Consider the following 15,645-nt stretch of genomic DNA (forward strand, 5'->3'; position numbering starts at 1 on the left):
ATAAAAGAAACAACACTACAGTGAAGACCTACTCTATTTACAACTGAATACATTAAAATATTGTGAAATTTGAGATTTCCTAATGCCTCATGTGAAATTAATTTAGTACAATATATGTCATATCTGAGGAGATCATAGACCCAGTCCTAAAAAAGTAAAACATGTTTAATGTTTGATTTAGGGGGAAAAAAGGAACTTAAGTCAGAAGACACATGAAATGAAGAGTAACATTGGTCTGTTATGCCATTCTGGTGATTAATTAAAAAAAAAGTGAGAAGTTGTAGTTTTTTTGTTTATGGTAATGACTTTTAAGACAGCATGTACACATTTATGCATGCCCTAATAACAATACATTTTTTAAATATATATTTTCATTGTTGTCTATGATATTTTTGTATCTTTACCATATACTAATGTATACATCACTATATTATATCTTTTTTGCAGTTTGTCTTTTTTTTAATTTCGCATCGAGTGCGCGCACGTCACGTCACCCGTACGTGCTTTACGTTTTGCAGACACGCGCAATGATAGCCGGAAGCACCGATGGGAGGAAAATAAAAATCGATGAAATCTGTTATTCGCGAGTGTAAACCACTCAGTTACTGTCCTTTTCGCGACCGTAGGCTCGTATTTGTCAGTCTGTTTCACTGCCACTGTGCCGGAGGGGACGGCTGAGGGCAGGAGGGTTCCTCCGTTTGAACCAAGTTGCTCGGTAGGGGTTTAGCTGACGTGTGGAGAAGTTGAGACTGCCAGAGAGCAGATAAACAAACATAAACAAGCAGGGATCAGCTGAGCGCCTGGCCGAACCGAACCAGCAGCACGGAGAGATGTCAGGGAGGGCGAGTGTCCTCTTTCCAGCCCGAGAATGATCCACAGGAGACCGTGACTTACACTGATACTAGCTCCATGTCAACTGTCAACACTGGCACACAAAGAATTTCGGAAACACAACACGAGGACCAGCCATAGGCTTTAGCAGCAAATCCACTGCTCCTGTCACTGTCTCTTTGTCAAGACATAGCCAGGCTAGCATGGACAACCAATGACTTTACCTTCCAGTTTTCAGCTGTAACGACACGAACACACATTACAGTGCAAGGAGACAGAGGTAAACACTTTTTATTAACTTTGATTCCCCCCCTCAAAGGGCCTACGAACTAAAGCACTGACCTAAGCTAGCCTGGCAGGCTACATATCCTGTTTGTGTTTGTTATGTGATGGTCAGTTTTTATCTGTTCAGTGTTTCTTTTCCTCCTAATGTATTCTAGAAAGGCTAATGTCAATATAAACAAAGCTAACAGACTGTAGATGTTTGCTGCAGCTGTAACCGTGAAATGTAAACACGTGTGAAATGTAAGCTGACAGTATCAATGTAATTTTTCTGTCCTCTCCTCAATAACCCCCCCCCCCACCTGTCACTGATGTGTGGCCCCTGGTGTCAGACGTGGGATTAATATGGCCCACCAGGCAACCCCTAGTTCCCAGAAGGCCCTGATGATGGAGCTGAAGTCTCTGCAGGAGCAGCCGGTGGAGGGCTTCCGCATCACGCTGGTGGAGGAGTCTGACCTCTACAACTGGGAAGTGGCCATCTTCGGGCCCCCAAACACCCTTTATGAGGGAGGCTACTTTAAGGTGGGACAGAACTTTTTTTAAAAACATTTAATTTAGGATTTTTAATAGAGAACAAACGCTCAGTTTATCATTTAAACATCCCAGCCACAAAAATCTTTACAAACTGAAAAAAACAGGAGATAACAAACAAGAGATACTAAAGTATAGTGGTTCCCAACTGGCCCAGCCACGGGGTCCATATTTGTCCTTAATCACGGTCCACACATTAGATAAAGTACCACGTATTCCGTTTTTTCCCCCCAAAATGTAAACATGTTGACATAGAACACAAAGAAATAAAACATAATGCAGGAATAAACAGAAATGACACTTCAAAATAAAAGCTCAGTGCTGGAAATTCACTGTACAAAATAATAAAGTGTGTCTTTTTTACAAACCTGACACATTCAGGAGTCCCTTGCAGTCCATTCAGAATGGACCCACGACCCGCTTTTGGACCGCAACCTACCAGTTGGGAACCACTGCTCTAGTACAGAGCTCCACATTTTAACAAATATTTGAGCCTTGTTCTTATTAAAGAGCCTTAACCTTTGTAAGTACAATACATTCATCAGCTCTCTTATTCACATATCGTATGTTGGTGCACAGTCTGACTTCCACATAAGTAGAATAAGTTTCCTTGCCACAGCCATACCAAAAGAGGTATTTGTTACCTTTGTCTGCCAAAGGTAATACACTCATGGCACTTAGGACGAAAACTTTTTAACACCAAAAGGGCAGGAGATTATGAATTCAGACTAGTAAAACATGGTAACGGGTTTAAATAATGAGAAACATTCATGAAGCTAATATTTAATCAGTAGCACAAGATTATATATGTGTATACACCAATCAGCCAAACATAAAACTGCAGACAGGTCAAGTGAATAACATCGGCCATCTTGTTACAAGTCAATGTTCTGCTGGGAAAGTTTGGGTCCAGGCATTCATGTGGATGCCCTTTGACATGCACCACTCACTCAAACACTGTTACAGACCAAGTTCACCTCCTCATGGCAGCAGCACTCCCAGCAGGACAGTGCTTCATGCCGCACCATAAAAACTGCTTAGGAGAGGCCCAAGGAACGCCTCTAAGAACTCAGTGTGTCGGCCTGATCTCCAAATTCCCCAAATCCCAATTTGATCGAGCATTTGTAGGACGTGCTGGTACCCCTGATCCACAGTTGGGAATTTGGAGCCTTGGTCGAAGCCTTGGGCTCTTAATCATGTGCCCTGGACCATTCCTGAACAGTTTTTATGGTGTGGCATGGCATGTTTTCCCGCTGGCAGTTCACTGCCATCGGGGAGTGCCGTCGCCATGAGGGGGTGTACTTGATTTGCAATGGTATTTGTGCGGGTGGAAGGCAACATGTGGCATCCACATGAATGTCAGGACCTGAAATTTCCAAGAACATTGCATGATAAATATTATTCACTTCTCCTGTCAGTGGTTTTAACCCTTTGAAATCCATGCAAATGTACTTGATTTCCTTCAAAACAGAGCAATGAGCCACTTAAGAAATTTGCAAAAGATTGACAAAAATACGAGAAAATTACCAAAAAAAAAGAGAAACACAAACAAAGCAACAAGAAAAAAGGGAAAGTAAAAATAACCAAAAAAATCAGTAAAAGTGCTTATAAATTTATAATAATTTGTCACATATTTTGAAATATACAATCATTATAACTAGAAATATAGTTTTCTGGATGATTTTCCTCACTTTTTAGAAAATAATTTTCCAAATCTACTATGTTTTTTCAATTTGCGGGAAATTTCTTGCCAAGTTAAACTTTACCTTTTTCCCTATGTTTTCAGAAAGAAAATCAAGCCACTTAGTTCAATTAGTTAAAATGTATAACTACTTGTGAAAGGTGCCAGAACACAGCATAAGAGAAGTGATGTTGCCCCAGGTTTCAAAGGGTTAATGTTTTGGCTGATCGGTGCATATATTTGTGTATGTAGTGCAACTGAGCTCCTGGGCAAGTTTACTTCCCAAGTAGGATATGTAAAAGATAGCTGCAACTTGGAAAAGAGCCAGGTAGTTCAGTGACAGTGACTCTGTTTGAACCCAAAGTGTCAGACCAAGTAAAGTCTCATTATAAAGGTTTAAAAACTGTAATTCAGAAATGACCTGGCTCAGATATATCTGCTCACCTCCACTGGTCTCTCTCAGTTTTAAAGCCTCTCAGACAGCCAATTATATTTCTTTCATTTTTAGTCTTTCTCCCTCCACTCTCCTTGTCCAGCCCTCTACCCCCTTGCCGTATGATGGTTGTGCTTCATATGGCTATTTTTAGCTACCAGACTGATATAAATGGCACCTCAGCGCAGAGAAAGAGTAAGAGAGAAGGGCACGATGACACCCATCTTCTTATCTTTCATGTTACTTATACAGTGAAACTCGTAGAAAAGTGCGTTACAGCGAGAGCCTGCGTTCAAGTCAGGGCAATGCAGATGGCGCTGTAATCTTCCAGGAATGCCAAAATAATACTGAGCAGGTGTTGCTGCCATCATTGATTAGGTTTTGCTTTGCCTTTAAGGTGACATCCTTGTGTTATCGACTGTCCATTTACGTCAAATCAATTTATTTATGGAACCTTTAATTGTGAGTTTGTTTAGTTTAGTTTATCTTAGCTTAGTTAAACTTAATTTAGCTTAGTTTGTGCAGGTGAGGTAGAAATGCACATTTTTTTTTTAGGGGCCTCATCTAAAGAAAAGATGAAGTCAACAAAAATAAAGTCAACAAAGAGTTCAAAATAAAACATAAATGCAAATCTTTATGTCAGTATAGATATCAATTAAAATACAATATATAAATACATATCTTCCACCCAGTCATCACTACTTAAAAGAAATAAACGCAACATCAAATAAATCAGTACTATGATGAAACAGCGCAACACAACACACACAACACAACAACACAGCTCTATACAGTACCACGTTTTTTTTGTTGTTTTTTTAAGATTATTTTTTGGGGCTTTTATTGCCTTTAATGGACAGGACAGTTTAAGCAAGGAAGGGGGAGAAAGAGAGAGGGGGCAACATGCAGCAAAGGGTTGAGGCTTGAATCGAACCCACAGCCGCTGCGGCAAGGATTCAACCTCTGTATATGGGGTGCCGCTCTGTCCACTGAGCCACCAGGCACCCCAGTACCGAATCTTTTTGACCACTAAATTTTACTGTCTGTACAACATATCAGATTACACCCTCTGTCCTTAGACCCATGTGTCAGATAAGGAAAAACTCAACACACAAAAACTGTGAAAAAAAAAAGGAGCGAGTACAGCGTAAAAGAGGAGGAATCCCTCTCTCAGTACAGGCAGATGTGAAATAGGTGCCACAGCTAGAGTTTTTCAATTATTTAAGTCTTTAAAATAGACATGTAAGATATGACGGAGCCTGCAGACACTATCAAACCCAGGATAGTTTTGCTTTGAGGCAAATAGTGCTCACCTCTGAGCCACTGTGACACCCACACAATTACATTAATAGATATAATTACAATACTGGCTGGTTGAGTACGACACTACAGGAGGAAATTGCTTGACTGTTTTACTCTGATGTAGGGGCACATACTGGTGGAAGAGATTGACTTGTGTAACTTTGTCTCTGCTGCTGAACCCCGCTTCGAGACGTGTGTCAGTGTGTCATGGCATCTGTGTGTTAAATGTCCCAAGGCTGCACCAGTGTAGCAGTGACTAGTTGTGGGGTAATGATAATCCTATCTGAGCAGCAGCAGTTCAGTGAGAGCTGGGGCGGTTTGCTACACACACCCAGGCCTGCATGCCTTTCACCTAGATAATTGCACAACACTTGGAAAGAAAACACAGAACCCTAAGCACCACCAGCTGTGTCACCTAATGCCTCGCTCTATCTACATTTGTTAGGAATTATTGATATAAAGTGTGTCTCAGTGTGATTGTAGGATTGGCTGAATGTTTGATATTTCACTGTTGTGACATAAAAGGTTACAGGAAGCTACTTTGTGGTTGAGTACTTGTTATCATTCGACTTGTGAGGCTGTCAGTCCAGACAGAACTTAGCTTTAATGCAACATCACAGTCGCGCTTGAACAGCAAACAGTCTCTAATAAGTCAAATCACTCAACATGTCAAATGTATCCTGCTTGAGACAGCTGTTAGTGGCTTTGCTGGTTCCTGATTTGACACCTGCAAAATGCTGCAAATTGTTTCACTTCTTTTGTTGTTTAAGAACACATGAAGGAAGACCTTGATTTGTCTTGCTAAGATTAGAAACTTGTATGTTTTTTTTAAATTAGATATATAAAAAGCATATTGACTCAATCACTTTGCTACATTAACCTCCAAAACATCAATTCACACCTGCCCTGGGTCTCTTCCCCCTCAAGCTGACACCACCTACAGACTCAGAGGAGTTAAACTTAGCACAACGGAAGTCAAGCTCAGCTGTCTGTAAAACTCGCGTTGACTGTCAACCTTTGTTTGTTCTCCCAGGCTCACATCAAGTTCCCAGTTGACTACCCATACTCCCCACCGACCTTCCGCTTCCTCACCAAGATGTGGCACCCCAACATCTACGAGGTAACATCTATCTCGTATATGGCACTTTAAATATTTTTGTTGTAGCCAATATCATGCCAGTTTGACATTTAAACGACAAGAAGAAGAAGAAAAAAAACTGATTTATACAGCATTTTCAAAACAAAGTTACAACGTGCTTTATATGGTTAAAACAGGAACAAAAACATTTCAGGACTGCAAAAGGAAATACCCTAGAGTAAATTAAAAGATAGAATGCAATAACACAATATATATATATATATATAAAACGATGTACTTGCATTAATAGAAATGCTTTTTTTGATAGATTCGTTTAGCCCAGTCTGAGCATCTGAGGCTCCTTGATTCTTAGGGGAGCAGCAATACCATAATATAACTGGGATCTGCTGAACCATGAAGAGCTTTAAATGTAATCAGTAAAATCTTAAAATCAATTCTAAAATGTACAGGTATCCAGTGAAGAGAAGATAAAACAGGGCTGATACAATCTTGTCCTCGAGTGTGTGTTAAAAGCCGGCTGAACGTGTCAGATGGTCTTTTGTCTTAACCCTGAGTACAGTGCAATAATCTAACGGCAGCATGAACGACCTTCTCGAGATTAGGTCAACAGAGAGAAGACCTAATCTTTGAGGTGCTGCTCAGCTGATAAATTCAAGACTGAATCAATTTTGTAAATTGTTTTTCAAATGAAAGGTCACTGTCAGATGTTACACCCAGGTTTCTGGCTGCAGGTTTAACATTTTGTAGACATGGAGGCCAGATGTCTTTTTAGATTAGGGATTAACTTGACGGGGCTGAAGAATTCCGATTTATTTCCATTCAGCTGGAGAAGGTTTGGGAATATCTGGTACTGTATTTCTGACAGACAAGATAATAACTAATGAACACTGTGTACTTCACTGGTTTGTAATGGCATTTATGTGGTTATTTTAACCCTTCAAAACCTGAGCAAATGGGCTTGAAGCCTTTAAAAAACCATGGAGACAGAGCAATGAGCAACAAAAGAAAAATGACCCCGAAATTAGCAAGAATTTAGTAAAAAGTACAAGAAAATTACCTGAAAAGTTAAAAAAAAAGAAACAAAGTAAAAGAAAGTTCAAACAATGAGATAACCAGGAACAAGAAGTGCATAAAAATTATAATAATTTTGGAACATAATTGGAAATATAGATTTTCCCAATCTTTTTATCCCCGTTTATCCCTTTTCCAAAATCTACTAATTTGTGAAACATTCCTTACAGAGTAGCTCATTGCCTTTTTTTTTTTACCATGTTTTCGAAAGAAATTGCACTAATTTGCTCAAAGGTCTAAGTACTTGTGAAAGGAGTCTGAAAGCAGCACAAGAAAAGTTAAAACACTCCAGGTTTCAAAGGGTTAAAATGGAACCATTTAGAGGGTAGAAGTAGACACCTTCATGTTTTGCTAACAGACGTTATAAAATGCATTTTATTCTGTTTCCAGAACGGAGATGTGTGCATCTCCATCTTGCACCCTCCTGTTGATGACCCTCAGAGCGGGGAGCTGCCCTCAGAAAGGTGGAACCCCACCCAGAACGTCAGGTAACTCTTCAACACAGCCTCTGCCTCTCTGTACACTTTAATCTATTCTGCAGCACTGATACACTGTCAGTTTATTTCCTTTCTTTTATTTTGACATAAAATCAGACAATTTCAACAAGATTAATTAAAATGGAATTAACGTACCCCACATGTAGTATAAAATGTTGGGCGAAGATGATGTGCTGCCATTCATAAAAGGTTTCTGTTTTTAAAAAATATACGTTGTAAGAGGTGATTTAAAAGATATCACTGACATAATTCTGCAAGTCACAGATCATCTGACCCCTCAACATTTCCTGTCAACCTCTATACTGTCCGCGATCTAATGAAAATTAAAAATTCCAAAAGAAGAAAAGGTAAGAAAGAAAGTTGGGGGTGGATGACTTGCCATGCTCTTCCAAAAAAGAAAAAAATAACAAATAAAAGAAATGAAAAACAGGAAATGTCATGTGCTATAACATATAGCACAACTTAAGAACGGCGTACATTTACATTTCACTTTTAGCTTTCCTTTATTCTTTGTCTTAAGACCAAGACACTGCTGCAGGGTAACTCAGACTATCTGTTAAATTGAACGCGTCAGCAAGACTCGTTTTGGCGAGGAGTAGCGGTAAAGTGCTGAGTCTGTATTTGAGAAACCGAGCGGATTTGGATGCAGCATATAATTGAGCCGCAAGGGGGAAAAGAGGTGAGGTAACACCTCTGTCTGGGTTTCTATGAAGGTAATGCAGTCTGACATACCAAGTATAGAGCTCCTCATTCATAGAAGGACAGGATCTGATATACTGGATTATCCTCATTTGTGTGTGTGTGTGTGTGTGTGTGTGTGTGTGTGTGTTTTGTACTGTTCTGTCACATTAAGGACGATCCTGCTCAGTGTGATCTCTCTGCTCAATGAGCCCAACACATTCTCCCCGGCTAACGTGGATGCGTCTGTCATGTTTCGCAAATGGAGGGACAGCAAAGGCAAGGACAAGGAGTATGCAGAGATTATCAGGTGATTGCCGATACTGAGGATTTCATCTTGATGTGTTTGCAGAGAGTCATCCAGTTAATCCACTTACGTTTACTACCGACTTTCATTTTCTTCCTATCTGGCCCACAGGAAGCAGGTGATGTCAACAGCGGCCGAGGCTGAGCGCGATGGCGTCAAGGTGCCGACCACATTGGCGGAGTACTGCGTCCAGACCAGGGTTCCCTCCCAGGACAGCAGTTCGGACCTTCTCTACGACGACCTCTATGACGACGACATGGAGGAGGAGGATGAAGAGGAAGACGAGAGTGAGATGGAGTCTGTAGGTGAAGCCGGAGGGATCAGTGCTGCGGAGGACGGCGGGACGTCCACCAGACGTTACGACAACCAGGACGACTCTGGCAACGAAGACTCATGATGATCTGGATGATAACTCCTCCCTGCCAACTCCCCCAGAATACCCTCTGTCTTTTACGTTATGATTTTCAGTGTGTGCGCGCGCTTGTGCTTGCACATACAGTGGGGTCAAAAGCCAACTGCCAAAAACGTTTCATCATTTATTAAACTAATACAAATGATTGGTCAAAAAATAGTCAAATACTATTGCATTCTTTTTTCAGAAAAGGGTTTGTTGGTTGTTTTCACTGAAAGTCAGAATTAGGTGTTTCCACCGTTTGCCTTAATTACAGTTTGCACTCCGTCTGACATCAGATGTTTTGCAGAGTTTGAGAAATTATTCCAGCACTGTTTGATAGCACCCTCAAGTGTTTTTGATGTTACGTTATATTTCGCTTTTTTTTAAATGTTGCCGTTAAGGATGCAGAATTGATGGCATGCCTCTGCAGAATAGAGTAGTATTACGCTACGGTCAGTGTGCAATTAATCAAGTGCAAGTTGCTGACTCCAGACAAGGCAAAACAGCCACGCACCTGAATTTTTCCGTCATCATGTTTAAATCTAGTTTTCATGCCGTGTTGTATAACTCTTTTGGTTAAGTTTTTTGGATGCAACTTTGACATTGAGTACAGTGAAATTTCAGTACTTGTCATTCTAAGCAAACCCATAAGACCTATTTCCTGCTAAATGGAGTGGTATGGTGATCGCTACGGTTTTGGCACAGTTTGCCTCCAGATCAAAAAGTATATTTTTTTTCTCTTACCTGTAGTGCTGTTGATATAAAGTGATACAGTTGGAGGGTGTAGTTCAGTAAAAGAAAATAGTTACAACATGATACTGTTTACAACAAGGTCTGTGGATCATCTTAAATAAGTGGATCATGATTCCTGGAAAGAGACATTGCTTTTTCAAATGTGCTGAGTGCCATATAGCTCATTATATTGGAGAAAGGGCAGGCATCTCTACGACTCATACCTCCAACATTCAGTAACTCACACCAAAACTATCTAGATAGATAAACAGCACTACAGCCAGGAGGAAAAATATCTATTTTTGATTTTGGGGTGAACTGTCCTTTAACTGTAGTTTTGTCCGCTTGAGCAGGACTTTATTTGTTGTGTTGGCTTTGCATTTTGTATGCAGAAAGATGTTGGCTTTAAACCACAGTGCCATCTCTAGTTCTGTCTTGTCCTTGTTTGGAATAACTCAATTATGTGAAAGTTTTTGGTTTTTTTTAGCCTTTTAATCAGTCCTTTTAACATGATCAGGCGTTAACAGTTACTTAGTGCTTTAAAGCATTAAATTATTAACATTGTGTAGGAGCATACGTGCTGAGACAAACGTTTTAGCATCTTCCCATCACATATACCAATATTTTAGCTATTGACAAGCATTACCCAAAGATAAAAATATGTAGTAGTTATAAATAACTTTCTGCGAAGTATGCGAATTGTCTTTGATAAATGATGAAAACAAACTGTCCTCGTGGTGGTCTCTTGAACCCCACTGTAGCTGGCCGGCTCTTTGTCTGGTTAGTTCTATGTCAAGATTGTCTGGTTTTGTGTTAAAAGATTGTCTCTATCCACCGTGTCTTTACTCATTTCTGTTTCTAATATTCTTTTTTTTTGTTTGGTTGGTTGCCATTCTGTCCTTCCTGAGTCGTCCCTTGTGTTTTTTGAGAGGGCTCAGACAGTCTGGCTGATGGACACTTTAACCTGGCTCATTAACCAGTCAATGAGCTGGCACTGTCACTGTCCCTCAGTGTGGCAGAATATCTCTGTCCCTCTCCCGGCTGTCTGTTGCGACTTTGATGCAATCAGTTTAAACTTGCAAACACAGGCTCCGCCATGACTCCACCCTCTTGGGACCCACCTTCTGTAGTGTCCATCACGACTGCTCCCTTATGATCCCTCAAAGCAACGTCATTTGGTTAGGGGTGGACAAGGTTCAGACCTTTTCTCACGTCGCCTCCGACACCTCTCTCTGCCTCTTAAACCTCAGGGCCTCAATGGACTTTCAGAGAGAAAAAACAGTCAAAGAGAATCTCAACACACAAACTGCTCCTCACGTCCACCTCCTTTTCTTACTTTCTGCATCAGTGGGTGGTTGTAGAGAGCAGAGAGTGGACTGAAAGTCTCCAAACCCACCGCCAGCGTGTTTACACGTGACTGAGTCTTGCTGTTGGTCTTGATTAGGGTCCTTTAAGTTTGTCTTGGTAGGCAATAGTCAAATTTGAAAAATCAAAACGCACCTGTAGGGACTTTCTCCTCGAGACAATGCTCACATATTATGTTGCGATAGATGTGAAAATGTTCTGTTTTTGCGCCGTGACACCAACTTCAGCTTGCGACTAAGTGAAAATTGGACATTGTTAATGTGCTACACCTCATCCAGAGTCCGTTTACCAACAGGGATAAAATCGTCATGCAGCTTAGCTATACATTTGCATTTGAATGAATATGACACTGATTGCCTGTTATCTGTGTGTGTGTGTGTGTGTGTGTGTGTGTGTGTATTTACATTTACTATTCTTCATCTATTGACCACAATGTCAGGGTTTTAATGTTCCTGTCTCTGTGGAACAGGTGCAGACTTCTGTCACACCAGTGAGTTTGCCCAAATGACCTTTTGGACTTGGAGTCGAAAACACATTGTGTGTTTGCACAGTGTTATAATGCTGTTTTTGCTGAGGCCTGAGGATTGACTGATTTTAAAAAAAACCTCTAAGTATTAAACTTTGGACACACTGAACAGCATAAAGTGACTGATATTACTTGTATGTCAGCAAGTAAACCACACGTTTTGAGTTGTGTTTTTATGGTTGTGGGTATGAATCTGTTGCCCTTTTCAACACAACAGACCACTGCGAAAACCTTTGATTCAAGTGGATGGATTTTATGCCAAGGAAACCAAGTACAGCCCCACAACCATGTTAAAGACTGTGGAGCAGTGGATGCATGTGGTGGATTTAACGCTGTTTGAATAAACTCTTATAGAGATACCTTTTGGATTTTAATGTGAAGCCAAAGGAGTGAAACATTTCCTCCTGGCCCAGTGCTTTGGAGGCTCAGAGACTGAGGACAGGGAGATGAAATCAACTCCTGAACCGGATCTTTAATGGATTTGATATTTAGGCACAACAGGAAGAGGATAAATGCCAGAGATGCTGAACTTTTCTTGATGTAGTCCCCATTTTTTTTGCCTTCCCTCAATGTTTAGACAAGTTGAATAATAGTTATAAAATGTAACAATCTCACATGTAACTGTTAAAGGACTAGTCTGAGATATTGGGAAAAATGCTCATTTGCTTTGTGGCTGATAAGAGAAGATCAACACCACTCTATTGACTAAAAAGAGGGGGAAAGATTAACAATTTATGTAATTTGAAAAATCCATTCTTTGCATCCATGTATCGATATTGCCATGCAAAAAATATTGCGATACTACGCAGAAAGCCTATCAATATTTCCCCCCCACCCCTATTAGATAGAGCCAGGCTAACTGTAGCAAGCTAACTATAGCTAATAGCTTTATCTCATTGTTTTAATTTGCACAAAAACCAAACTGTGTTTTAAATATGAAATTGGCCAGAGGCTAACAGGCTTAGCTTTGCTCAAAGACAGGAAAGGGGGGAAACAATTAGCTAGACAGAGGCCAGGCTAGCTGCTGCTAACTAATTATAGCTAGTGGCAATATCTTGTTTTTTTAATCTGTACAAAACCCGAATCATTAAGATGACATTTCGCCGTGTTATGGCTGGGCGGTTATTAACTGCATCTTGCCTGGGAGTATTAACTTCCTGGAGTTTGTGTTGGTTGACTGGCAACTGCTTGAAACCAAAAAATACTCTGCTGTTTAACCCCCCCAAGGACAATTAATCTTCATTTAGGATTTGTACAGTAAACAAGCTGGTTGCCGTGTATTATTTAATGAGAGGTGGTGGTCGGCTGACTTTGGTACCGAAAGAGCAGAGCCAGACTCGCTGTTTGACTCTGTTTCCAGGTTTTGTGCTAACCTAAGATAACTGGTTGCTAACTGTAGCTTCATATTTATGAGAAAGAGAGTGGTGTAAATCATTAACTCTTTACTAGAAAGCAAATAAGTGTATTTTCTAAAATGTCAAACTATTCCTTTTAATATGAAGCTACAGAAATTAGCCAGTTAGCTTAGCCTGGCACAGAAAAAGGGGAAATGGCTAGCCAAAGGAAACAAAATATGCCTAAAATACAACAAATACAACAAAACAACAAAAAAAGTTAAACAAATTGTGAAAAGGGCAAATTGTGAAAAGGGCAGGTTGTGGTTGATTTGCCGGGTGGTCGACTTCTTGCTACCTTTGGTCAGTAGCTGTGTTCAAAACTGTTCCCTATCACGAATATAGTGCACTACATTGCGTGTTCGCCATTTTGTAGCGGTGTTCGAATTCTCAGCAGTTAATTTCATCCACTATATAGTGCACTATAAAATGCCCACAATGCACAGCAAATTTGAGTGTACATACGATGTACCCTTCATTTAACTCCCCTATACCACAATGCAATGCAGCTGTGGATTTCTGGGGGGAAATTCCAACGTAGTGTCTGGAATATCATTTGTTTTTCCCTATATAGTGCACTATTTAATACACACTACACAGCGAATAGTGAGCGAGTGAATGACGCGACCGTTTCGAACACAGCTAGAGTCAGGCCAGTTGTTTTTTTCCTTGGTTTACAGTCTTTGTGCTAAGCTAAGCTAACCGTCTGCTGGCTTTAGCTTTAATGGAAAAAGTGAGAGTGGCATCAAGCTTCTCATCTTACTCCAGGAAGCAAATGAGTACATTTCTCAAATTAGTAAACAGTTGCATTTATTAAACAGTTGCTTCCCATCACAAATTGTGAAATCCGAATCAGCGTTAGGCCTGTTGATTTGTTTTGTTTTGTTTTTTAGAGTAAAGGCTAGGTGTAGTGTAGCCCTTAACATGATAGCAATTTAATGATTGGTGTAGAGCTCTTCTTAAAATCCTCCTTTTTTTTTACTCAAACTTATGCCTTGTTTTTATAATGAGGGCAGGTGGAGAAAAGCAAAGGAGACCTTTTGAGGGAAGAGAGCAACCAACAATTACTATCTGAGGGATGATGATGATTCCCAAAGTCAACCTAAGAAGTGACACACTAAAAAGGACTGCAGTCTACAATGTTGTTCCATACACACTGTTACATTCAAAAGCCTGAATAAAATCATTTAGTTCATTTAATCTGGGCGTGTGAGCATGTGTGTGTGCACAAGTGTGTATTTCTTCAAGTGTGGGCCTTCACATGGTCACACACTTAATGAACTGAACTGCGTGTCCACACCTGTTGATGTTAATGCTGTCCTTGTTATTTTTTCTTTGATTTTATGTCATTTTTTCCCTCATTATTTTGTGTTTGTGAGGATGCAAATGTCACTCATAAAGTTTCTATTGTAGAAAAAAAAAGTTGCATTGTTGGGTTTGTTTGCAATATAGCTTTGATATCTGTTGCTGAGCCCACATGTCATGGAAAATGGACAACACAGCAAGCTGGTTTTTGGAGTAGAATTAGGAGTGATATGCAAATGAAAGCATACAGTTACTGTGACGGTGAAGATGGAAAATCATTCAAAATAAAACAGTATGTCATTGAAGCCTGTTGAAAGGTTTTCACCTTATTTTGCTATTGACCAATGGTCACAACTACGGTTTACAATGCTTATTAGTGTGTTATAGTACATTTATTAGCTTAAGGGAATACTTCACCCACAAAATGACCATTTGTACATCAGTGTGTCGTGCAGTGTTTTTTAAATTTGTGAAGAAAACTTTTTCTTGCATGCCCCCACAGAAAAAGGCAAACATTGGTCTATTGACTGATTGGGGATCACATTTAACAAAAGCAAAACTATATGAAAACTCGTGCAGTATGATCCATGTCTCATTTATCCAGTTTTATGCTCAGTACTTCCCAAATGAATTTATTTTCACTGGAAACCCTTACTATTAGAGTCTGGCATTGAAGAGAGCATTGATAAGTTTCACTTTTAAATAGTGATGCTTAAGCGAAAATGCATGTGTTTGGGAAGCACCGAGCATATGAGTGGATTAATGAGACTTGGATTGTACTGCAAGAGTTGTGTGAGAATTTGCAAACTGATATTTTGATATGTTATTGCTGTTGTTAAATGTGGTCCCCAATCAATACATAAATCAATATGTTAGCTGTTTTTCACACAGACATGGTGAAGTATTCCTTTCAAATTACATCGTAATAAACCCCTAGTGGAGTCTAGTCATGCATATATATTTGGTTTAATTTGTCCAGATGTTAATTAATCTTACTCTGGTTTTGATTATTTTCAACACAACTAATTTGAAATCTTACAGTGACATATGTCCAAAATGAATGTCCCTGTTGCTTTTGATAATCTATAGACCTCATTGTGAACATTTTCTTTATTTGAATTACTTTTTACCTGAAGAAATAGTCCCTATGAAACCTTTTCACAGTGTGATGTTGTTCCGCTGAAGTCATGTTGCTGTTGAATGTTTTAATTTTAATT

General features: G+C 39.8%; 1 protein-coding gene across 1 annotated transcript; it reads left to right on the forward strand.

Annotated features, from left to right (window-relative positions):
* Positions 1–508: 508 nt before the first annotated feature.
* Positions 509–14,733, forward strand: ube2r2 (ubiquitin-conjugating enzyme E2R 2). Its single transcript, XM_042501965.2, has 6 exons — positions 509–1,111; positions 1,446–1,635; positions 6,094–6,180; positions 7,621–7,718; positions 8,581–8,715; positions 8,824–14,733. Exons 2-6 carry the CDS (start codon positions 1,459–1,461, stop codon positions 9,107–9,109), a joined length of 783 nt encoding a protein of 260 aa, XP_042357899.1. The 5' UTR covers positions 509–1,111; positions 1,446–1,458; the 3' UTR covers positions 9,110–14,733.
* Positions 14,734–15,645: the final 912 nt, after the last annotated feature.

The sequence above is a fragment of the Plectropomus leopardus genome, chromosome 2, assembly GCF_026936395.1.
Source record: "Plectropomus leopardus strain MGB_pleo_1.0 chromosome 2, ASM2693639v1, whole genome shotgun sequence".
NCBI lineage: Eukaryota > Metazoa > Chordata > Actinopteri > Perciformes > Serranidae > Plectropomus > Plectropomus leopardus.

Coding starts and splice junctions, on each gene's coding strand:
- ube2r2 (XM_042501965.2), top strand. CDS start 1,459: ATGGCCCACCAGGCAACCCCTAGTTCCCAGAAGGCCCTGATGATGGAG. Junction 1,636..6,093: donor ATGAGGGAGGCTACTTTAAG/GTGGGACAGAAC, acceptor TTGTTCTCCCAG/GCTCACATCAAGTTCCCAGT. Junction 7,719..8,580: donor AACCCCACCCAGAACGTCAG/GTAACTCTTCAA, acceptor TGTCACATTAAG/GACGATCCTGCTCAGTGTGA.